General features: G+C 57.8%; 1 protein-coding gene across 5 annotated transcripts in view; it reads left to right on the forward strand.

Moving 5' to 3' along the window:
* Positions 1 to 24,235, forward strand: part of LOC124241393 (semaphorin-4D-like) — a 92,027-nt gene that overhangs the window by 64,612 nt on the left and 3,180 nt on the right. For all 5 annotated transcript variants that reach the window (XM_046665153.1, XM_046665155.1, XM_046665152.1 and 2 more), the window contains 12 exons: positions 4,447 to 4,805; positions 6,250 to 6,395; positions 8,892 to 8,954; positions 10,581 to 10,679; positions 13,993 to 14,086; positions 14,736 to 14,849; positions 15,606 to 15,757; positions 16,794 to 16,969; positions 17,051 to 17,207; positions 18,497 to 18,719; positions 19,517 to 19,632; positions 23,979 to 24,151. In XM_046665153.1, the coding sequence (XP_046521109.1) occupies positions 4,706 to 4,805; positions 6,250 to 6,395; positions 8,892 to 8,954; positions 10,581 to 10,679; positions 13,993 to 14,086; positions 14,736 to 14,849; positions 15,606 to 15,757; positions 16,794 to 16,969; positions 17,051 to 17,207; positions 18,497 to 18,719; positions 19,517 to 19,632; positions 23,979 to 24,151 (1,613 nt within the window). In that variant the 5' untranslated portion in view covers positions 4,447 to 4,705. The remainder of the gene's footprint in view (positions 1 to 4,446; positions 4,806 to 6,249; positions 6,396 to 8,891; positions 8,955 to 10,580; positions 10,680 to 13,992; positions 14,087 to 14,735; positions 14,850 to 15,605; positions 15,758 to 16,793; positions 16,970 to 17,050; positions 17,208 to 18,496; positions 18,720 to 19,516; positions 19,633 to 23,978; positions 24,152 to 24,235) is intronic.

Raw genomic sequence — 24,235 nt, forward strand, 5'->3', positions numbered from 1 at the left:
CCGGGCTCTGGTTTCACTCTCTCTGTCCTCAGAGTTGGTTAGTTACCATCATTGGTGGCGCACCAGCGCTGGTGGTGACACAGCCATTGTCAGAAACCGAATCACGTAGACTTCAATAAACCATGTTAAGAGCAGAGGTGCAGATACACGTACTCAGAACTCACCACTTCCTGAGCATCTCACTGTCACCTGCTCTCAGGGCCACATGCCCCTTGTGTCCGTGTGGTGGAAAAACCATCACTGGTGCGCTGCCGTGCAGCTCATCCGTCCCTCGTTCACAGCATCACATTGGGAGCTTGAAAGCAGCATTTACACCCTAGAAATCAGCGTATGCTGCAGAGAAGGGCGCCCCACCCCGACCCCCGCCCCAGGAGAGCCAGGTGTTAGGGTTCGCCAGCACGGCCCGGGTCAGCTCGTCTGCTGTCTGTCTAGCTTCCAGAGCTTGTTCACGTCCTCACGGGCTGTCATCCTCACCCTGGTTCATCCTTTTGTCCTTTTAGACTGTCACTTAGCCAGTTGGAGGAGAGAGTTGAGATAAATCTCTGTCCTGGGTGACGGATTCCAAGGAGGGACTCTGGTGTCTCCTGCGCCTGGGTTCTGAGCCTGGCTGCGGTGGACGTGTGGCTGCCCCAGAGGAGTGGCCTCTGTGCCGAGTAGGGGCTCGGTCTTGTCGTGGGCCCTTCAGACCTTTCCCCCCAGCAGAGACACGGCCCCCACTGCTGTTGGAGGGCAAGAGAGACCTCCTGTGGGCCTCCTGTCCCTGCCCACAGCCAGGGGCACATGGCACCAGGCCCCAGGCACGCTCCTTCTGTGCCTGGTAGGGACTTCTCTGAGCCCGAGTGTTTTTTAAATAAACTTTATTTTCAAGAGCAGTTTCAGATTCACGGTGAAATTGAGTAGAAATCACGTGGAGTTCCCTTTTACCTCATCCCCTAATGTGCGCAGCCTCCCCTGTGTCATGATCCCACTGCAGAGCTGGTGGGGGTGGTGGGCCCGTGGCGGGGAGGGAGGGGGCACCCTCTGAGCTCCGCCTGTTCATCCCTCCCTCCCCTCTGACCCCAGCAGCCACTGCCCTTCTCACTGCCCTGACGTGGAGCTTTCTGGAAACCCTTAGCTGTCAGGGAGCTCAGAGCGCGGGAGCCACTGCCAGTTACTCTCAGTCACTTGGAGAAACCATCTTCTCGGGTAAACCAAGGAGACTGTGAAGTGGCATTTACACAGACGTGCTTGGACAGGTTCTGAATGGTGCTGACAGGCAGCGCGCGCACAGCCTTGCAGACGGGCTGAGCTCTGTGTGTCCAGATACGGCCGGGGCGGAAACGTGGAGGGACGTGAGACGGGAGAGGCTGGATAGAAGGTGGACCAGGGTCGTCCACTCGGGTTTAATCTGAGTGAGAAACATTTCACGTGGGGAAATGATATGCTCGGATTTACATTAAAAACATAATTCTGGCTGCTGCTACTCTTTGGTAAATGTGCTATAGGGAGGTTGAATCTGTTTGGAATTGTATTTGACTGCTGGTAACAAAAATCTGAACAACAGTAATCTCTTTAATAGTTTATTAGCAAGTCTAGAAGTAGGCAGAAGAAAGCAGGTGTAACGTCTCCAGCATGTCTGCCTGGTTCTTGTGGATGTCTACCTGGTTGTTCTTAGAATGAGACCTTTATCTTTCATGTTCACAAGGTGGCTGCCAGAGCTCTGGCCATCAAACTTGAGTTCCAGGCAGCAAAAGGAGGAAAGGCTGAAGGCAATAATGCGAACACTAGCTGAGTCAGCCTCCTTTAAAGAGCTCTCCTGAAATTCCTACCTAATAACTTCTCTTCACAGTTCTTTGGCCAGAACTGCCACCAGGGAAGCTGGGAGATGTGGTTAACCGGCCACACTGCCACCCCAGGTAAAATCAAGATGCTGTTAGTGACAGTGAAGGGATGTGGATTCTGGGGCAGAAACACAGGGATCTGTGCCATGCCGAGTGGTGGTGGTAGAGATGGACCTCCAGGAGATGGACCTGCGGACGAGTTGGGCAGGCGCCCGGCACTCCTCCCCGAGTGGGGCATCATCTGCACAGACAGCTCTTCCCACGGCCTCATCCTGTGCTGCAGGCTTCTGCAGGAGCGCTCGGCCTTCGCTGGATGCTCCGCGGGGTTGCCTCATGGGTGGAGCACGGTGGGCACATGGCACAGTTTGAGGCCTCGCCTGGCATCTGGAGCCACCTCGTGCCTCATTCCCCCAGTGAGGGCAGGAGAGCAGAGTTTGCCCCCTGCCCCCGGGCCGGGGGTGAGGGCGTCGTGCGTCTGCTCTGAGGAGAGTGAGCGCTCGCGGCCCTCTCTTCCTCCCCTCCCGGCCTGCGTCCTGGCTTCCTGGCCCATCTGCTACTGCACTTAGAGTTGGGGTCGCCCTTGCCGTGGGGCGTCGGGGCCGGCCGTCCCTCTGGGTCTGCAGCGTGGGGTTCAGCTTGCAGACCGGCACCTGTTTCTGTAAGTAGTTGTGTTAGCACGCTGCCAGGCTCGTCCACTGACACGGCGTCTGTGGCTGCTTTCGAGCTCCCACGGACTCGAGTGGCTGGGACAGAGGCTGCAGGGCCTGCAGAGCTGGATGCCCGTCGGCCTCTGCAGAAGAGGAGAGCCGGCCTGCGCCCGGGATGCGCCGCCCCTGGGGAAAACGGGGGTCTCAGATGTTCCCTGACTTCAGGATGGAGGACGGACACTGGGAGGATGGGAGCCTGGCTGGGCACACCTTCAGGCTGGGAAGAGGAACCGAGGAGGGGCTGCCCGAGCGAGGAGGGCCGGCGAGCAGATGAGGCCTGGCCATGCCTGGTGTCCGGCCTTCACCCGGCGGCCCCAGTGGGCAAGTGCTCTCAGGGAGAGGCCCCTGGGAGTCTTTCCTTACGGGGTGGAGCAGGGCGGTGGCAGTGCCCCATGCCCACATAAAAAATAAATCCAAGAAAAAGAAAGAAGGCCTTGCTGACCCTCGACACCAGGGTGTGAGGGGCAACTTCCCAGGTGGGATGAAGAAGGGAGCCAGGAGGGCTTCTTGGAGGCAACAACTTGACCAGCAAACAGGAAGCCAGAACTTCTCCCAGAACCCTCTTGGGGGGTTCGGTGTGGCCTGAGGTGTTGGGGAGCCGCAGGGCAGGTGGCTGGACACACACGGGTGTGTGGCAGGTTGTGGGCCCAGGGAGGCGGAGCTGGGAGAGGACTGTCGGGGAGGGAGTGAGGCTGCCCCTCAGACGTCCCTGAGACGGTGAAGTCAGGAGGCTGAGGGCGATGACAGGGTGAGGAGAAGGTTCTGGAGAGGGCCTTGGCGTGTCAGTTGGACTCACAGACCTGGAGGCAGGTTGGCTGGCGGGGCAGAAGGAAGGGAAGGAGGTGAGGATGGCTGACTCCCAGGGCCTCCTGGGGAGCAGGGGCGAAGGGGCATGGAGGGAGGGGCTGCTCCGCCACCTTGCAGAAGAGGAAAGTCAGGGTGAGGTGGGGCTCCCGGGACGGCACATCTGTGAGGTGCAGGTTCTGCTGTGACTTTGCTGTGCTCCCCGAGTGTGGTCTGGGAGAGTCCTGCCTCTGCGCGGCCGGTGTTTCCGTTTAAGCTCCTTCCTGAGAAGAAGACTGCCTCACAGTCTCGCTGGGATCCTGGCCGGGCCCTCGGCTGGGGCCAAACCCTGGCCCTTGATGGCCCCGATTCACTGGTCTGGAGCAGGGTCATCCTGCAGCTCCCGGCAGGGAACCTTCCCGACGGCGTGTGGGGCTGAGCAGGTACGGGGCCAGGCCTCCCTGAAACCGGGCCGAGTGTGGGTGCCAGAGCCCTGTGCACCCTGGCCCACGATGTCTGCTCAGCACAGGCCTGTTCTGCAGTGAGGGGCTTCTCCTCGGTGACAAGTCACAGCCGGTGACCACTGTTCCCGTGGCATGCTGGCTTCTTCAGGCAAGGCTGGAGTAGGGGGCCACAGGGGTGGCCCTGTCCCCTGCAGCCCAGCCACTCCTGCATGGACAGGTCATGCGTGTGTGCACATGCGTGTGAGCTTGCACATGTGTGTGTGTGTCAGCCCCTGTGCAGCCCTCTTTGGTCTTCTGCTCTGGCCGTTTTCCCTGATGAGCAGTGCAGGCATGGGTAAGCCAGGGTCTCCAAGGGAAACTGAAAGCCTGGTTTCCCTCTCTTCCTCTCTATCACGTTACCCACTGGACGGGGGGACGCTGGGCAGCCAGGCGGGCGTCCGTCCCCAGTCTGGGTCCGACGTCTGTCCTGCATTCCTGGCCGGCCTGAGGGGCAAGACGCACTGACTCCTGTAGCCCGGCTTCGCTCCCGGGCTCCGGGGTGTGGTGTCTGTGTGGGGCTGTCCCTCTTGCCCCCAGCAGATGGAGTGCGGTGGGGATGTGATGAGAGGGGGGTTGGGGGGTGTTGTTGCCACAGGTCCTGATGGTAAACCCCTCCTTCTCACTTTCTTCCAGAGTTTCTTCGGAAGGCCGTAGAGAAGCACACCGTTTAAGAACCAGGTGGCCTTGGGCGTTTGCGGTGGCCGGAGTGGCCGGACCTTGCCCAGCGTGCTGGGAAATGCTGGTCCTCGGACACACGTCGCCCTCCCTCCAGGCTGTGCTGCGGGTCAGAGCCCCGAGGCTCTGAACAGCGTCCACCCTGACACCCCCTGCGGCCTCCGCTGCCGACGAGCGCTTGCTGCAGACGCCCCCGCTGCGGCGCCTGCTGAGGAGGATGTGCCTGCCCGTCGGGGGGCTGCTGGCCACCCTCGCCGTGGTGGTTGGAACAGCAGTGGCGTTCGCACCCAGCCCTAGGATCACCTGGGAGCACCGAGGTGAGGGCAGTGCCGAGTCAGGCCCGGGGCCCCTGAGGGCGTCTCCCTGCTTGTGATGCGCAGATGCACATGCGTCCTTTGCTCTGCTGGGGCCGTGCTGCTGGCCCAGGTGTGAGCACACGGCCTGCACCGCTGCTGCCGCGGAGGCTGCTGGCGAGGCTGCGGTGCTGGGAGCACGGCAGGGCCTGCTCGGGGCTGCTGGTTTCTAAATCAGGGCGAGGGGACCCCTGAAGGGAAGCTTGTCTCCCTTGTGCCTGACCACACTGGTGCTCGCTGCCCAGGCACGGACCACACCGAGGGGTATGTTTTGAGGACGTTTAATGACGTGAAGCTGAGCTTGGGGCCAGTTGTTTTCATTTGCTGTTCATAAGTTGTTTCGTTGCTCCCTCTCTTGGGAACTGTGTCTTGGGACCCCCTCTCCTCCAGGCTCGGTGGGCGGAGAGCTCGAGCGCTGGTCCCCATGGAGGTGCGCTGGCAGGGCTGCGCTGTCTCGGCAGACGTGCCGGGAGAGCCTTCGTCCTGTGTGCATCTCTCCTAACTGGGAAATTGGAGCGAAAGTGTGAGCACAAATCCTGGAACAAAACCAGAGCTTGGTGATGCTTGGAAAGCCAAGCGCAGAACACTCACGACGCTCTGAGTCTTGGATGCTGGGTGGTCGGAAAGAGGAACAGCCCCTCAAGACAGAAAGCCAACATGCCTAAACACCTCGTCCTTAAATTCCTCATGTTCCTGAATAGCTATTGATGCAATTAACAGAGCAATGGAAAAATGCTTGGGTTAAGGGATAGATTTACTGAAATAGATTTTCTTTCAAAGTTTTAAAGTCAGTCATTTTTTTCCTAAATGAGAAAATCCTAAATAGTTATATTTTTGATACACCTAATCTGTAGATGATTAAACACATAGACAAGAGTTTGATGAGAGGCAGAGGGAGCCACAGCAGTCAGCGGCTTGAGGCGTCTGGCCTGCGGTCTAGTGGGAGGTCACAAGGTCAGACTGCCAGGAGCTTGCTGGGATGTCACACTGCTAGGAGGTCATGTTGCTAAGAGGTCATGCTCCTGAGAGGCCATACTGCCAGGAGGTCACATGCTAGGAGGTCATGCTCTGGGAGATCACGCTGCCAGGAGGCCACACTGAGTGCAGGGTTTGGAAGTGCTGGATGGAGGGAGCAGGAAGGGAAATCGGGCCCCAGCACTGGTTGAGCCCAGTGCTCTGGGGCCTCACAGGGTCCCACGTACTTGGTGGCGGCCTTGGTGAGTCTGCTCCACCCAGAGGTGCCTGAGTTCTAGCCTCTGCTGGGGGCTGGCCACTGTGGCAGCGAATCCCTGCCTGGCCCTTGGGACATGTCGGTGCACTAAAGGGAGGTCAGACACTGGGGTGTGTCCAGGCTCAGCAATGCCTGATGCACCTGTGTTGCCCCCCCCACTGCCCTTTTCTCCCCTAGAGGTGCAGCTGATGCAGTTTCACCAGCCAGGCATCTTCAACTACTCAGCCTTGCTGCTGAGTGAGGACAAGGACACCCTGTACGTGGGCGCCCGGGAAGCCGTGTTTGCACTGAATGCGCTCAACATCTCCCAGAAGCAGCACGAGGTATGGTGTGGGCTCCCACTCCCCTGCTGTCTGGGCCGCAGACCTGCCCGGTGTGTTCTGGAATCTGCACACTGGGCTGTACCCGGGGCGTCAGGCCCTTTCCTGGCCGTGTGGCCTGCTCACCGTGCATGTCCTGTGCCTCTAGCGAGCAGCCTCCCACCCTCAGCAGACCAAGGGCACTGTCATCCCGAAGCTTCCTTTGCCCCCTGTGTCCGTTCAGCCTCATCCCAGGATGCCCCCTGGCAGCCTGTCCTCGCTGGGCTGGCGGCTCACCCACACTCCTTTCATCTTGGATTTTGAACTTTTTATTACAGAGAATCTCAAGCATAACAGGAGCAGAGGGAGTGATGTTAGAGCCGCCTGGCCACGGCGGCTCCTGCAGGCCAGGGGCTCCACCCCGTGCTCCCTCCTGCCTCCCTCCCATGGCCACGTCCTCTGCTCCCTCCAGGAGGCTGGGGAGCAAATCCAGACACACATTCTTCATCCTTCATCTGTAAATGTTTTCCTGGGCATCTCCTAAAGGAGAGGACTCCTTTTTTTCAAACTAACCGAAATACCTTTATCGCATCCAAAAATTTAATGTCGTCACATAGTGAATGTTCAAATTCCACAGGCTCTCTCATAAATGATGTTTGTTCAGTTTGAATCGGGTTGAAATCAGGCCGTCTGTGTGGCCAGGCACTCTGTCCGCTGGGGGTCCCCCCCCATCCTCCCTGAGAGGCAGGATCATCCCCCTGGCCGGGCGTTCCCTCTCCGGGCCCTTGACCATCGCAGCCTGGAGCCACGTGTGCAGATGGCACAATGGGACAGCCGGCTCCACCTTCCCTTCTCCATTTGGAAGCCAGAAATTGTCTCTAAAGGGGAAATTCTTGTTCCCCGAGGCCAGTTCCTTTGGAAACGGCAGGATCAGCGCATGAAATCTCTGCCTTTATTCACCAGTTTTCAAAATAGTGTGACTTCTCTGCAGAGGGAGACAGTGAGTTTTTGACTGTTTAGTTTTCCGTATGGCCATGGACTCGCGCATTTAAAGATGTCTGAAGTGCCTTGATCCGCTCCAGCCACTTCCTCCCTTGATGCTCCAGTTGTCCCTTCCCTGGCCCGTGGCAGCCTCCCCATGCCTCCTGAGTCCTCAGACAGACCCTGGTGGTTGGCGTAGTTCCTTGTTCTCTCGAGTCAAGATGGTCCAGGCTCATCGTGTGCATTTTCTGCCCCAGACCTCTTATTTTTTTTGGATTTGTTTTGTCTTAATCTCCAGAGTCTAGCCTAGTACTTAATTTCTGTTTCACACATAAATGAGATTCTCGTCACTACCCTTTGAAAATAAAGTGCGTGTGCCAGCCCTGTGGGCGCTCAGTCAGAGTGGCCATTGCTCTGTTAATGGCCTCGTGTATGTAAAAGAGAAGAAAAAGTGAAAGGACCACGGCTGAGCTTCAGTGAAAAGCCCGTGACCGTGATGGAGGGCCTGGCAGAGTTCGTGGTCCTTGTGCTGGTGCATTCCATGTGGACGGTGATGACATCGTCTGCATTTAACTTCTGAAGAAGTTGCTCTGTGAAATGGGCCTTGGTTCTGCATTCATGTGGCCTGGTTAGGACTTCCAGTTCTCTGAAAGCGTTCTCGTCAGCGTGTCTGCTGTTGGGGCCTTTGCGGGAAGCCAAGCTAGTGTAGAAGGACACACCCAGGGCTTCGGCCCACTGCCATCAGGAAGCTCCCTGTGCCTCCTGAGTTCTGAGCTCCCAGTGCCCAGCAGCTGGCTTTGATTCTCTGGGTGTAAAAAGATATATACATGTGTTTGCATCAGTCACAGGATGTCAAGGAAGTGTGGGGAATCTGGGGGAGGGGAGGCAGGAGTATGGGGGCCTTCCGTCATGCAGGCTGGGTGTTTTCTATCCTCTGGAGGGCCAGGGGCCAGGCACCTGCCGGCCTGACGGGTTCTGGTGGCCTGTGCACCTGCCGTGAAAGGAGCAGGGGCTCAGATCTCTATAGGAAGGTGCTGGACCTGAGGGGCCGTGCCAGTCCATCACTTTCAGCAGCTGCTCTTACAAAAAATTGAAAGCATTGCCATCCAGCCGTCCCACTGGTACTCAGAGTCAATGTCAAAATGTCAGGGCTTTTTTTCACTAGCCTCTGGAGTCCCTTTTGAACGAATGAAAATCCCCACTTTGGTGTTTGCGAATACCTACATTTAGCTTTCTGATGGATAATTGAATCCGCCCCACTGTCCGTGGCGTAGTTTTGCTGCTGTTTTGCAGCGAGTAGCAGGGACCTGGCATGGCTTCCTGGCCCTGCGGCTTCTGGAGGAGGACGGCGCAGGAGGATGGCGGCTTCGCGAAGCCCATTGCTCATGGGCCTCAGCGTTGTCGCCTCAGCCTAGCTTTGCAGTCTCCGGTTTTGCCGTCCCGGGGGACGTCTGTGCTCTGAATGCCCGCGTGTGCTTTGTAAGCTATATGTCTGTACCCAGCTCTCTGTGCACTGAAACGACTCCCCTTCCCCAACAGGCATACTGGAGGGCTTCCGAAGATAAAAAAGCAAAATGTGCGGAAAAGGGGAAGTCAAAGCAGGTAATTTCTTCTGCCAGCTACAGACCATGCCGTGCTCGTTTCCAGGTGGTTGAATCTCCTGTGGAAGCCCCTGCAGCTCCTGGATGTGCCAGCGCGGGGCCAGGCCCCGGGTCCCTGCGGGCGTGGCTCTGTTACCACGACCCCTCTTCAGCTCCTTCTGTTCCCAAACGCTGAGATTGGCTCTCAGAGCAAGTGCCAGACAGAGAAATGCTTCTTAAGGTTTAACTGAATTGAATTTATTCAGATGGCCTAAAACTCGGACCACAGAGGACAGTGTCTGTGCGTGCTGGCTAATGGGGTCAAACGCAGGGTTGCTGTCTCCCTGCACCGCGGCCTGGAGGGGTTGCTCTGGGAACTCTGGATTTTTGGAAACACCCATCCCTTGAGAACCTGCTCCTTCTCTAGGAGGTATTGGTCACCTCAGCATGGTGGCCATCCGGGGAGCACTGGGCCAAGTGTCCACCCGCCTTGGGAGCGCTGGGTCGCCCCCACCCCCGGGCTGCCCTACCCCTAACTGGTGCCGGGCCGATATTGGGGTCTCTGAGCATAAGAGCCCCGTCTTTCCTGACGGTGGGTCAAGACAGCTGAGTGACGGGAAATTTCAGCGGTGGTTGGCTATTTCAAAACAATTTAAAATCCTAAAAAAACGTTTTTTGCCAAACTTTTTTAGTAAAATGCTAAACACTGTCACTGAAGTCACTAGATCTGAAGTTGCTGCAGGAGATGAGAGAAAGCGCAGGTGTTGTGATGGCGTCACTGGGGGAGCTGGCTCAGAGCGAATTAGAGCGAGCGCTGGCCTGGCCCCGGGGAGGGCATGGAGTGGATGGGGTCCCTCCCAGTTCTCGTGGGGGAGGATGAGTTACTTCCAGCCAGTTTAAGAACAGTCATAGCAAAAAAGCTCCCCTGAGCAGAGATGACTTCAGACAATAGCACATATAATCCAGTACATTTCAGCCTGAAATAGTGAGCGGCTTCTTAAGTGGCATCTGGTTTTCCTGTGGGGCTTTCTGACGTGGAGCCAAGCCGGAGCCCCTCATTAGTTCAGCCTCTCCCCTGAGTGGGGCGGGCCAGACGCCCCCCCGCCCCGAGAAACGCTGTCCCCAGGTCTGTGCATTGGAACGTGGAGGGGGACCCCAGAGAAGAGGCGGGCAGAGGGCTTTTGCCCAGTGTACACCTCTGGCAGTGCCGCGAACCGTCTATGTGTTCAGTGAGAGTAAACACGTTTTTTCTGTGTCCCAGTCCGATTTGAGGTTTTGGTCAGCACGTCTTTTCAGAGTATAAATTAGTGACTGAAGTGACATCTGTTTGGCACCTGCCAGCTGGCCTGTGGACGCTGCAGGGGTGAAGGTTCTCGGGCCCACTGCAGATTTGAGTTTGTCCGGACGGAGCTGGGTCTCGGCCGCTGCTCCCGTCGTCCTGGGCAGGGCAGAGCCCCCGGAGCTGCAGAGCCTGGAGACGGGAGGCCAGCAGCGAATGCAGCCGGGGCTGGCGTCCTGAGCTGTGACGAGCTGGTGTCGGCTTGTGCTCTGCTGGTCTCTGCTCTGAGGGAGTGGGGTGGACGGTTCACACCGTGGGGGGCGTCTGCTGGGAGCTGGATGGTGCTGACCATGCATTTCTCTCCTGTAGACAGAATGTCTCAACTACATCCGGGTGCTGCAGCCGCTCAGCGCCACCGCCCTCTACGTGTGCGGGACCAACGCGTTCCAGCCGACCTGTGACCACCTGGTAAGGCCGTGGCACCTCCCTGGTCAGTGGCTAGAGCACAGTGGGGCTCCAGGTGGCATGCAGTGGTGTCCACTCGGCAAAACGTAGGATTTTCTGATTGCCAGCTGCGTGGGGATGGGGCAGCTCATGACTTCTTGGAGCCCTGGTGTCCGATCTGTAAAGCACTGTGACCGAGGGTGTGGCCGCGGTTTGGAGCTGGCAGTGGGAGGACCTTCTGAGAAGTGTGTTGTTGACAGACAGGAGCCCCGCTGTGCTGTGATCCAGCATCTGGCCTCTCCTGTCACATGGGAGGGTGGCCTGGCTGTGACACAGGTCCTGTCAAGTGGAAAAGTCAGGACTTCTGCTCCTCGATTGCGTGTTCTTGGTTCACGCATGTTATGGACTGAATGTTTGTGTCCCCCCAAAGTCCATGTGTTGAAGCCCTTATCCTCCTGAGCGACGATATTTGGAGCTGGGGCCTGTGAGGCGGTAATTAAGGTTACCTGAGGTCATGAGGCTGGGGTCCTGATCTGATGGGATGATGGCCTTACAAGGAGAGGAGGAGACAGCAGAGCTCTCTCTCCCCCATGTGAGGACACAGCAAGAAGGTGACGGCCATCTGGAAGCCAGGAGGGGGTTCCTCACCTGGACTGACCGTGCCGGTACCCTGGTCTCAGACTTCACCCGCAGAGCTGTGAGGAGTGAACGTGTGTGCTCGAAGCTGCCCGTCGGGGTGCTGTGTGGCAGCCCGAGCTCGCTAGCACGGGTGTCTGCCGCTCTGGTCTTGGGGCGTCTCCATCCGCTGTCTGCTGTTGGGTGCGCGTTGCCCCCTGATCCACAGTTCTGTGACCTGCCCTTCTGAGTGGCGACAACACGACACGAGTGTGCTGAGCTCTTTTAGAAGCAGGCCCATCTCTCTCCCTCCCCTGCGTCACAGCCTGGACTCTCCCTGAGCCGTGTCAGTTGCGTCTCACCGCGTTGGGGTCCTTTGGAGTGGGACCCCGGTCTACACTGCCCTCCGGCACTCCCCATTCCCTCGCTGACACGTACCTGGAAGGAGAGAGGGAAGACGGCAGTGTTTCTTGGAGAGGAACTCCTTTTTCCCCGATACCTGAGAGCGTTTGATAACAACCACAGAGACAGGGAGAAGGCCGTTTGAATGCACGTGAGGATTGAGAATGAGGCACGTTTTCTAGTGACTGCCCCTGGTTCAGTGTGCCGGTCGGGTGTCGGGTGTGCCGGAGCGGGAAGCTTAGTTTGCTAGAAGCCGAAAGTAACTGACACTTGAAAGAACCTTTCCCAGCCTCGAGTCAGAGACCGATGATGGGACGCAGCACGAGCGGATTCAGGGCTTGCTTAGGAGTCCTTGTATCCACACACAGACCCCCGGGTGGGGTCCACACGCAGCGTGGGTCTCCTGGGCTGTCTGTACCCACAGATGCAGGTGACAGAGGTTAGTATGGGGGTGGGAGTGCCCCCAGGTGCTGAGATCCTCAGTCCTCAAAGCCAGACTTCGTTTCTTTGTGCTTAAGGGAAAAAAAGCATCCAAAGGCCTATTAGAAACATTTTGCACATCAAAGGATTTCCTGGCTAAACTCTAGTTAATCAGAAGCTTAAAGCACTGAAATTTAAACTTTAATTCCACACACATGTCAGTTGTTGAGATAAAGGAATTGTCTGTTTTGTTTAAATCTGACCTATGATTTTTCCCAGTACTTTGAGTAAAAGTTTTCAAGCTGCCAGAAAAGTTGGTCAGACGCGTGTATCCTGACCTCCTAGACGGCACAACGGGGAACGTCTCTGTGCACACGTGTGTGTATGTGCACACGTGTGGCCGTGCTGAACCGTGACCTGTAAACGCCATCATGAGCCTAAGAATGATGACGTTTTCCTGTAAAACGCCCAGTTTGTCATTTTATCTAAGAAGATTTACAGTAACTCCCTGGTGCTATCTCCAGCCCCTCAGATTTCCCGCTGGCCCCCAGACGGACTCTGGAGATGGGATCCAGGAATCCCATCAGGCGGGGTGCGCTGCCGCCCCATTCATAATCCTAACCTAAGAGGTGAAGTCACGTATCGTGTTACCCAGCCTGTTAGAAATGTAGCCGGCGCTGTTCACATCCCGGGAGCCCTCTCTGCTCCTGTGTTTGTGTCGGGGTTCCCATCTCGTCCGCCGGCCCACGGGGGCGCCCAGCTGGCCCGGGGGGACGGTTCCCACCTTGATTGCCGTGCTTCCTGGGTTCCGCAGCCCACGAATCCTTTCTCGCGTCCGCTGCCCCGATGGGTTTCTCCTTCTCTAACTTGCTGTTTGGGATCGTTTTCATCTTCCTCCTGGGATGCTCCCTCACCCCTTGTGCTACCGATGCTTCTCATATGCGCAGGGACGCAGCACTGCATTGGTCATTTTGCAGGCATTTTCCCCGTTTGTCCCTTCTCATTGAACTCTGTCTCCTGTTTTCTGTGGACAAGAGCTTTCCAGTTCTTTGAATGGTGGCTCTGTCCGCGTTGTCCCGACTGGGTTGGGGCCATCTCGTCAGCGGGAGAGAGACTGTCCCGAGACGGAAGTCGCTGCCTGTACTTCGAGTTAATGCAGCATCGTCCCATTTCCAACATCCACACCACTGAGCCGCCTGGACTGGGTCTGCTGGGGGGAATGAGAAGAGATTCTGCTGCTCTTCCCATCATCTGTTTACTGGATAGTCTGGTCTCCACTGCTGTGAACGCTATCTCTGTTGATGTTAAAATTCTGCAAGTAGGGGCTGGCCCGGTGGCACAGCAGTTAAGTTTGCACATCCCTCTTTGGGGTGGCCCAGGGTTTGGTGGTTCGGATCCTGGGCGCAGACCTGCACACTGCTTATCAAGCCATCCTGTGGCAGCATCCCGCCTGTAAAGTGGAGGAAGGTGGGCATGGATGTTAGCTCAGAGCCAGTCTTCCTCAGCAAAAAGAGGAGATTGGCAGCAGATGTTAGCTCAGGGCTAATCTTCCTCAAAAAAAAAAAATTGCGCACATGGCCTTCTGGTCGCTTCCCGGGTGTATCCTGTGTTTGGTCTGCTCTGGCGGCTTGATTCCCCGAGACCCGTCAGCACTGCCATCTCTCTCTTACAGCTGAGCAAACTGAGGCTCCAGATCTTGAGTGGTCCTCAGGGGGCATCAAAGCAAGGGTCCACGGCGCCCGTATCCAGACCCGGGACTTGGGGGCTGGCCACACAGGCACCACTCCCGCCGTCCCCCCGGATAGTGAGTGTGTGAGAGCGAATGGTGCGGTGGCAATGTGTGTACTGTCTGCCGAAACGCAGACAGTGGATGATACGCTTTCTTCCGGTTCAATTGTAGGACTTAACATCCTTTCAATTTCTGGGGAGAAATGAAGATGGCAAAGGAAGGTGTCCCTTTGACCCGGCACAAAGCTACACATCAGTCATGGTCGGTGAGTCCAGTCCTTGGACCTCCTCGCTGGGGTAGCTCTGCTGTCATGCTGAGGCCACAGCACAGGGCGCCCGGTTCCTCCTCCGCTCCGTAGTCCCCCTCTGCCCCGTTCCCATGTTCGTTCGTCCTCACAAAAGGTAGGGGAGCCTATCGAGAGCCCCCGATAGGGGCTGAGTTCGTTGTTCACAGGGATACCCAGGCACTCCCCTGGTCCACAGATAGGTCATTTTGTATCCGTCGTTGGTACAAATCATCTGGGTTGTTCAGTTCTGTGGGGTCGTTGTTCCTGTTGGGGGGGTTTGTGACCAAGCCACCGGCTGCCTCGTAACAGTCTTGCACGCCGAGGCGAGGGGGCCACATGCCCCGTGTTTACCCACTGTCACGTTTATTTTCTGGGATGTGGGAATTACCCGCTGGTGTTAGTTTTTGCCCTTAACTCTCACAAAAGACAGCTGACCCCGGAGCATAAAATTACCCCTGTCAGAGAAACAAAAGGGAAGACTCCGGAAACAGGCTCAGGAACTGGGCAGTGGCTGCTCCACATGCCAGAAGGGGCGTGCATTAGGTGGTAAAGGAGAGCGTGGTGGTGGGCACCTGTCCCTGGCGCTGGCATTGACTCCCCTTTCCTCTTTCCTCCTGGTCCACTGCAGATGGAGAGCTCTACTCCGGGACATCCTATAACTTCCTGGGAAGCGAGCCAATCATCTCCCGGAATTCTTCGCACAGCCCTCTGAGGACAGAGTACGCCATCCCTTGGCTTAACGGTAAGAAGCAGGTGGGTCACGGTGGGGGTTCCCCCTTGGGTTGCCTCCTGGCAGGGGAGCCCTGCTGGATTTCTCCTCTTGCTGGCTCCAGCTGAGCCTCCTGGGCGGCGTCTGCAGCTTCTGTCAGCCCTGTGCGGTGGGGGCGCCTGCAGAACGGCCCGGAGCTGCACGGCGGCATCTGGGGGCGGCCTACTTTCTTCTCCGCTGAGAGAGCCTGTTTTAAGGGTGCTCTGGCCCCTTCCTGAAAGTGGATCTGGGAGGCTCACACGCAATGAGAATCTGATGGCCAGCCGTGAATTCAGGCTGGTCAGATCGGTGTGTGATGTCATATTGTTACCTCTGGACGTTGAGCATCCGTGTTGGACTTGCGCTGTGGGTGGCTCATGGCTGCTCACACCAGGCTTTTCTTGTGGGCACTGGCCAGTGGGCCCTAGACTCTCGGAGGGGCTGATCTGGGAGACTGCAAATGCGCATCTTCTGGGGGTCTCCAGGTGCCGTGGGATGTGGCTCCCTGGGACCCCCAGGCTGCTTGCCTGTCGGGAGGCCCAGCCCTGGGTTCTCGGGGTGGACCAGGAGGGTATTCTTCAGAACCCCCATCATGGGCACGTCTGTAGCCCAAGGAGGGCGATGTGGGCACTGTCATCACCCCTGGACCCTGGATTTCGGGGCATGGCATACACACCCTCCCTCGTCCTTGCACGGAGGTGCCTGAGCCCCTCTGTGTGTGCGAGGGTAACCGGGGGTCTCCTCCTGCAGAGCCCAGCTTCGTCTTTTCTGACGTGATCCGGGAGAGCACAGACGGCGCCGAGGGCGAGGATGACAGGGTCTACTTCTTCTTCACGGAGGTGTCTGTGGAGTACGAGTTCATCTTCAAGTTGATGATCCCCCGGGTGGCGAGGGTGTGCAAGGTGAGCCATTCCCCCAGGTTCTTTGGTCCCGGCAGTGGCGATAGCACGTCTGGAGGGTCGGTCACTTCACCCAGGCTCCGTGCTTCTTGGAAATGTCAGTTTACCTACTGCTATCTTCTCCTGTGCCGCAGGCGTTGGTGTGGAGGGGGTCGGCGGTGCACGGTGGCCTGGAGGTCTCCCTGGGGGCCGAGGGAGCGTTGGCGCCCATGTGTGATGGGTGATGGGCTTCCTGTCCTCAGGTGGTCTGCTTTAGACACGCCTCCATCCAACCCCCCCCACCCCGACCCCCGGTTATAGGAAGTTCGTTTTTGTTTACTGTGTTAACCAAATCCAGTTGGAATTGGGGTTCCACCATCCCAACGTAAAGAAGGGAAGGGGGCATTTTCATTGTGTCCAGAATGAATAAGGTCGCTTCCATTTTATGTTCCTCTGCACCAGATGTCCGAGTTTCCGTGTTTCTCCCCAGAGCAGGTCGTACGGGGTGTGTTTTATGTATCTCTTGGTGGTTGTCTCACTAAGCTGTGTTTATGGAGAACCTGGCAGGTCCTAAGCACTGAGCAGGTGACTGGGGGGTGGGAAGGAAGTGAAGACCTCATCTCCCAGGAGGAAGGTCTTAGGGGAGACCAGACCCACACGCATCGCCTGGGAGAGATGGGGAGCCAAGGCGTCTAGCCCCTGGCTCCAGGGTCCCTCACAGACGGTCCTGAGTTTGGAGATGCACTCGGCCAAGGGCTGAAGCAGGAAAGTGCACAAGGGGCATCTGCTGCCGTGAGATGCGTGTATGCAGAATCCAGTGGCGGGTCTGGCTGCAGGTGGGCGGCTCCATCGAGGAGGCATGTTGGTTGGTTGGCGTTTGGATCCTCGGTCTGGGCTGGCGTGGAAGGGGGGCCGCGGCCGCGGGCTGGTGTGCAGCCTGCTTTCCTTGCAGCCTTGGCCTGGTTCCTTTCAGGCAGAGCCGTTCTGGGCCTGGTACCTCATTTACCACCTGCTCACAAGGGAGCGTCCCCTCCTACCACGCACGTCTTTGGGCTTTCAGGGGGACCTGGGCGGCCTCAGGACCTTGCAGAAGAAGTGGACGTCCTTCCTGAAGGCCAGGCTGATCTGCTCCAGACCCGAGAGCAACCTCATCTTCAACGTGCTGCAGGACATCTTCGTCCTCAGGTCCCCGGACCTGAAGGAGCCTGTGTTCTACGGGGTCTTCACCCCACAGCTGTGAGTGCCCGGGGAGGGCGGGCGGGCAGGTGGCGGGCCGTGTTTCCTCCGCACGGCAGTCACGTTGTCCCCTCCTCCCAGGAACAACATGGGGCTGTCGGCCGTGTGCGCCTACAACCTGTCCACGGCCGAGGCGGTCTTTTCCCGTGGGAAGTACATGCAGAGTGCCACGGTGGAGCAGTCCCACACCAAGTGGGTGAGCTACAACGGGGCCGTGCCCACGCCGAGGCCCGGGGCGGTGAGTGGGGCCCGGGCTGCGGGAGGGCCCGGGGCGCCAGACCGGTGGCTTTGGTGAGGGCCATGTGCCGCTCCAGACCTGGGGTTGTCTTCCCGGGGAGCGGGCATCCCCCGGGACTGGGAAGGGCAATGGGCACACTCCTTGTCGTGTGTTCTCACTGGCATGTTGTGTAACAGCTCTTGCAACATACTTCCCCAACCAGAGGCTGGAGTGGCTGGCATGGGCGTTTTGTGGAAGTAACATTGCATAATACAGTACAGTCTGTTTCATTTTCTGTTTCCTGTAGAGAAACGATTTCTTGGCAAAGAGAGGAATTCTGCTCTCCACTCATTAATAGGAGTCACATTTTTTTCTCCTAAAGATAGTGACTTATGTGGAAATTAGTGTGGGTTTCTAGGCTGATTTGGCTGCATCCGTTCATTATGTGGCTGGTGTCCTGGGGCGTGTGCATGACCCATGGGTGGGGCTGTGACCTGGGAGAGTGGACTGCTTTCTGGAACTCACCCCAGGCCTGTCTCCCCTCCTGGGGCACACCTCCTTCGCTGACACTGGCCATCGCTCCTTCTGTGCATGTCATTAAGTAAAATGTGTTCACTTGGGGTCACAAATTTTGGGTGACGCACGTTAGGAGCTGGGACAGGAAAAAGAACCCTTCAGGCTCTTGCCCTTTATCCTGTTTAGAACTGGACTGTGCTTAGCGATTTTACCAGTCTTCTCCTGGGAGAGCTTTTGGATGTAAGTGTTTATGTTTTAATTTCCAAAGCTTGATACTTCTTTTCGCTTATAAACAGATCAATTATGTCACTGACTGTGTCATGAAACACAATTATATCTTGTGGGTAAAATGACAGTTGCAGGGCTAGCCTGGTGGCGTAGTGGTTGGGTTGGCACACTTGGCTTTGGAGGCCTGGGATTTGCAGGTTCAGATCCTGGGCTTGGACCTAGCACCGCTTGTCAAGCCATGCTGTGGTGGCATCCCACGTAAAGTGGAGGAAGATGGGCACAGATGTTAGCTCAGCCACAATCTTCCTCCAGCAAAAAGAGGAGGATTGGCAACAGATGTTAGCTCAGGGCCAGTCTTCCTCCCTGACCAAAACAAAGACAGTTGCATTTCCTACATACTTTATAACTGTGTCTTCAGATTCCCGGGGAAGGTCGCCTCGGTTTTTCCCCTTTTTCAAAAATCCACTGTTAGTCCCCAAGTTTTGCACCTCGTGGGAGCCCACATTCCCGTGCGAAGCATGGGCTGGGCTGTCCGTGTGCCTTAACGGGATGGTCTGCTCCTGCAGTGCATCAACCGGGAAGCGCGGGCGGCCAACTTCTCCAGCTCCCTCAACCTGCCTGACAAGACCCTGCAGTTTGTCAAGGACCACCCTCTGATGGACGACTCCGTGACCCCGATAGACAACAGGCCCAAGCTGGTCATAAGCGACGTGAACTACACGCAGATCGTGGTGGACAGGACGCAGGCCCTGGATGGGGCCGTCTACGACGTCATGTTTATCGGCACAGGTGGGTAGGAGCATCAAAAGTCTGCGTGGAGCCAGCATCTCCCCGCTGACCCCAGTGGTTTGTTAGAGCATGGAAGGATTTCTGAGAAGTCCCCACGCCTGTGTGGCTACAGATCTCTGTGACCATCAGAGCACCGGGGCATTGGTTAGAAATGCAGGTCCTGGCTCAGATCTGGAAATTCAGGTCTGGCGGGTCTGGCCTGGTGCAGAGGGAGCCCGCATGGTGCCCTGCAGGCCGGGCGAGAGCCACAAACAGCACGTCCCGCCTCCCTGCGCCAGCAGCCAGGTTCAAGACCTGTCCTGACTTGCTGTGGACTCTGAAGCAGGCGCTTCTGGCATGGGGACCGTGGCCAGGCACAGCAGCAGCTGGCAGGGCCCTGTGGTCAGCCCCGGGTGATTTCCAGCCGTGCCTGTGAGCAAGTGGAAGGCTCTGCCCTCACCTGCCTGGGACCCCTGGTGGGACAGCACCCCCAGAGGCCAGCAGAGCCCAGGAACTGTCTCTCGTTTGATCTGATGGCACCATGTCCCCTGTGCTGATGAAGGATCTTACTTAGAGTCCATGGTGGAACACTAGTTCATTTTTCATAGAAAAATGAGAATAACCCACATCTCTTGTTTATGATGATTAATTTTGCCAGTGGGTTTTCATTTTTCATTTTTAATGCAAAAACATCCGTTTCTAAGTCTCTTGTTGAGGGAACAAGTTGAGAGGAAGGAGAGTGACTGCTGGCCGCTGTGTCTGACAGTCCAGCATCATCCCCTCTGGGCACATCGCTGACCTCTGCTTTGACCTTCCAGACCGGGGTGCCCTGCACAAAGCTGTCAGCCTCAAGAGCAGCGTCCACATCATCGAGGAGACGCAGCTCTTCCCAGACCTCAAGCCGGTCCAGACTCTGCTGCTGTCTTCCAAGAAGGTAGAGTCACCTGGGCAGGGGACCTCATGCCTCGGGATCCCCGGGCTGGGGCCGGGGCTGGGCCAGGCAGCCCTGTCGTCCTTCTGGCCCAGCCAAGCCAACCTTCGGGCTCTTAGAGAAAGGCCTTCTGTGAGCCGTGCGATTTGGGGCAGAGGGATGGTGAGCTGGGGAGATGGAACTGTCCCCTAAGAGTCGGCAGAACCTCACTGAATTGCTGGGCCGACTTCTGATGCTGTGGGGTGCGCCCTGGACTGTGAAAATATTCCTGTACCCTTACCTGGTGAGGCTGAGACCCCATCAGCGGGTCCGTGTGCTGGCGACGCAGCTCACCGGTCAGCACACTCAACTCCTACTCTGAGAAATGATGCGTTGTATCTGCCAAGCCCCCTCCCCTTCGACAGGGCTTCCTCCTGCACCAGGGTAGGCAGGCTCACCCCAGAAAGGGCCACGGGTGAGTCCGAGGCTCTGAGGGCTGTCCCGTCTCCGTCTCTGCCATTGCAGTGTGAGCGCGACCGTGGACGTGCGTAAAGGAGTGAGCCTGGCTGTGTCCCAGCAGAGCCTTGTTGATGGACACTGAGCTTTGCAGTTCGTGTAATTTCATATGTCACAAAATATTATTCTTTGGTTTTTCCTCAGACATTAAAAAACATGAATCCCGTTGTTAGTTGGGCTGTGTACAAACAGCCGGGCCGTGGGCTGCAGCCCGTCTCCGGCCGTACGTCCATGGTGGCCGTGGGGAATATGCCGCCCTATTGACAGCTGAGGTGAAGCAGTGAAGAGCAGAGCGCAGGCTGGACACCAGGCCACCTCATCCAAGTCCTGGGTCCATGGCACAAGACTGGACAGGCCAGTCGTGCCTCAGTTTCCCCATCTGTACCTTGGGGGATGATGGACTGAGGAGGGTCCCGGCCCAGTCCTGTGGCTGTGGTAAGGACCTCACTTCTCCTTGTAGCGTCCCCCAGTGGGGCCTTGTGGGTGTCCCCCCACTGTGACCCCTGAGCTGACAGGCTCTGGGGCCTTGGCCGTGCCGGGCGTAGTGCCAGAAATGGAAGCGTGGCTGTGGGTCGCGGTCCCCTCGCTGCAGGCCCACCACTTGGCCCCTCCACCTGCGCCCCGTTTGTGCAGCCCCGCTCAGGGCCCAGGCCCGGCACCCCTGTGCAGGAGGGCATCACTCTGTTGCTCAGGGTTTCTGGTGTGACCCATGGTAGTCTGAGGCCCTTTCCTGTGCTGGTTCTGGTGGGGTCTCTGGCCAGCTTGTAGGGCCCAGGCCCGAGCAGTGGGCAGCAGGAAGGGTCCCCCATCGGATGTCACTGAGCCCGAGAGCCGGGCAGGAGGGAGCAGGCCTCCGGGTCCAGCGTGTTTGCAGCCGCCGCCCACGTGCGTCCCTCCTTCCCTCTTCTCCTAGGCTTAGGGAGCTGGATCTGGTCTCCAGACTCGTGTTACACGGTCACCTCCCTCCCACCCTTCTGCTTTCTGTCTCCATGAATTTGACCCCTCTAGGGACCTCATATAAGAGGAATCACACAGTATTTGTCCTTTTTTGATTGGCTTGTTTCATTTAGCATAATGTCCTCAAGGTTCATTCGTGTTGTGATACTGTGTCAGAGTTCCTTCAGGGCTGAATAGTATTCCATTGCATGTATATACCACATTTGGTTTATCCATTCAGCCATCAGTGGACACTTGGGTTGCTTCTTCCCCTAGGCTACTGTGAATAGTGCTGCCAGGCACGTGGGTGTGCAAATATCTCTTTGCGTCCTGCTTTCAGTCCTTTGGGGACTACATGGCAGACGTGCTTTGTGTGGTCGTCTTTGAGCGCATGGAGCAGGCCGTCTGGTTTTCACGGGGACCCTCTTTAATGGTGAGACCAGCCTGCCTGGCACAGGAGGGTAAACATGGGCTTCAGCAGCTCCTTCAACTCTGGCCACGTCTGCCAATCACCTGCCGCGGGCTGGACACGGCCTGTGTGCACAGAGACCAAGACATGACAGCGTGAGCCCAGTGCCCCAGCAGAGGGCACAGTCACCCGGGGGGTGGGGACCAGCGAGGGTCCAGGCACATGCTTCTCAACAAATCTCACGAGTGCTGGGTGGCACCTGGTCAGGTTGGGCTTTTTTCTTCTTTAAAATATTTTATTTTGAAATAGTGTTAGGCTCCTGGGAGAGTCGGGGTGACAGTGCAAGGAGTCCTTGTGGGTCCTGCCCCCAGTGCCCATCTAAGCCGAGGGCTTCCGCTGGCCCAGCGCCCTCACCAACCTCTGACGTCGGATGCTCACGTTCTCACAACGTCCTTTTTGGCTTCAGGGCCCCATGAGGCCTCGGGCGTCTGGTCTCTTCGGTCTCCTATGGTTTGGATGGCCCCCTGTCTGTCCTCATCTTGGTGGCCGTGACACTTTTGGAGAAGACTGGTCGGGGTTTTGGGGAATGCTCCTCGGTTTGGGCGTGTCTGATGTTTTCTCGTGTTTAGATCAGGGTTCAGGGTTTTTGGGAGACGACCTTGGGGGGCATGTCTCGGGGACATGGAATCAACGTGACTTCTGAGTTACTTGACTTCTTTATCCACGCTGTCCCCACGCCCTGGGGTCAGTGGTCTGGCCCCCAAGGCGGGTGTGTGTGTGTGGGTTAAGCCCACTCCTGGAAGGAGGAGTGTCGACAAGTTTGGGTGTGTATGTTCCACCCCGCAGTGGCTGACGCTTGTGTGTGGGGGGTCTGGAGGCGCACAGTCACCCGGGGCCCGCTTGCCCACTGACTAATGAGTCCACCAGCGGCCCTGTCTGCAGCCATCCCTGAGCCTGTTTCGGTGTGCTGTTCTGTCCCCTCCCTGCCACATTTGTTCATTGGAATCGGCAAGACACCGTCACTTCTGCTTCACGTGCGCTCAGCCCAGCCCTTAGGGGAGCGAGGGCTGGGGGCTGCGTGGCCTGAGGGACAGGGACGGGGGCCAGTGGGCCGGGCCCGCCCTCCTTGGCGAGGTGTCAGGCAGGGCTCCCTCGGCAGCGCCGGCTGCCTGTTCTGCTCTGCGTGAGTGTCCGCACCCTCACTAGGGAACTTCTGTGGCCCTGCTGGCCCTTCGAAGTGGCCCACTTGGCCTTTCGCCCCCGGAAATTGTTCCTCACCTCTGTGAGCCACGTGATGCTCGGCTGTGATCTGGGACAGCATCCCCCTCCCTCCTTACGGATGCGGCGGGCACGTGGCCTCATCTGCTCAGGTCTCCGCCGACGTGGACAGGCCACCCCTGCGCCTGGTTCTCTCTGCCACTTGTTGTCACAGTTTCAATCCACTGCAGAGGGGGACTTCCCTTTCTCTTGGCTGTGCTCGCACACGGTGTGTCTGCGACCTCTGGCCTTCGATGCGTCCCTGGCCAGGAGATCTGCACTGACCCCGGGGACTTTGAGCCCCAGCCAGACTCTGAAGTTAATCCCGGATGTGTCCTCTGCGGATGAAGGCTGTGTCCTCTGAGTCTAAAACACTGACTTCTGGGTAAACTTGGGAAGCGTCGGATTTAGCAGAAAGGTCTTTCTAGGACGTCAAGGTGGGCCGGGGGCTCCCAGGCAGAGAGGGTGAACGCCCAGTGCCCGGATTGCCTGCGACCCCTTCTGCGTCAGCACTTCTGGGGACGTCTGCGGGAGAGCTCGTTGCAGCTATCAGTGAAGAAGTCGCCCAGCGCTGACCACCGGGCACCAGCTCTCTGCCAAGGGAGCCAGTGGAGGGAGGGGCGCCTGCCCCAGCCTTCCGGGACCCTAGGAGGAGGCTGCTTTCCTCTTTGCTGCTGAGCGTGGCTCCGTTTCCCGGTGTATCTTCCTCCCTTGTAGATGTGCAGGGGTGATAAGCAAATGCTCCTCACCTCTCTGACTCTGTCTACCGGTATTCTGTTCCCTCTCCACGCTCTTCCCTCTGGGCCCAAGCTGGATTCAGACAGTGACACAGGCTATCTACATCCTAGAGCTCACGTCTGGTGGGCACAGGGTTGGGGTCGGAGGCTGTGCCCTTTGGCCCCTGGCCGGGAGGACAGCTGGGAGTGTCAGGGTAGTGGTCTCTCTCCACATGGAATTGGGCTAAATAGCTCCACCCCCAAAGAAGGCGCAGAGACACATGCTGGACGCGGATGGGGCAAGTGACAGACAGAGGCCCAGGGCTGCTCAGAGTTGGCGTGTGGGTTCTGTGTGGAGACGGTGCCCTGCCTGTGCTGTGACTGTGCTGTGGGTCTGACCTGGCCTCGCTCCAGTCCTGAGCGAGGGAGGCTTGTCCCCCTCCAGGGCGCAGGGGAAGATGCTCGTGCCCGCTCCCCGTGAGTGGAGAAGCAGCCCCTGGGGCCCATCCCCACCGTTCTCTGTCTCACACCCACAGGGCAGGAAGTTTGTCTATGCGGGTTCCAGCTCGGGCGTGGTGCAGGCCCCCCTGGCGTTTTGCGGAGAGCTTCACACCTGCGTGGACTGCGTGCTTGCCCGGGACCCTTACTGCGCCTGGAGCCCAGCCACTGCGGCCTGTGTGGCCCTACCTGAGACTGACGGCCCCAGGAGGTACTGGCCCGGGGTTGGGGGGAGGCGACGCTCTCGGGGGCCCCCGCCCACCCTGCAGTGAAAGCGTGTGCATGTGCGTGATCC

The sequence above is a fragment of the Equus quagga genome, chromosome 6 (genome assembly GCF_021613505.1).
Source record: "Equus quagga isolate Etosha38 chromosome 6, UCLA_HA_Equagga_1.0, whole genome shotgun sequence".
Lineage (NCBI taxonomy): Eukaryota > Metazoa > Chordata > Mammalia > Perissodactyla > Equidae > Equus > Equus quagga.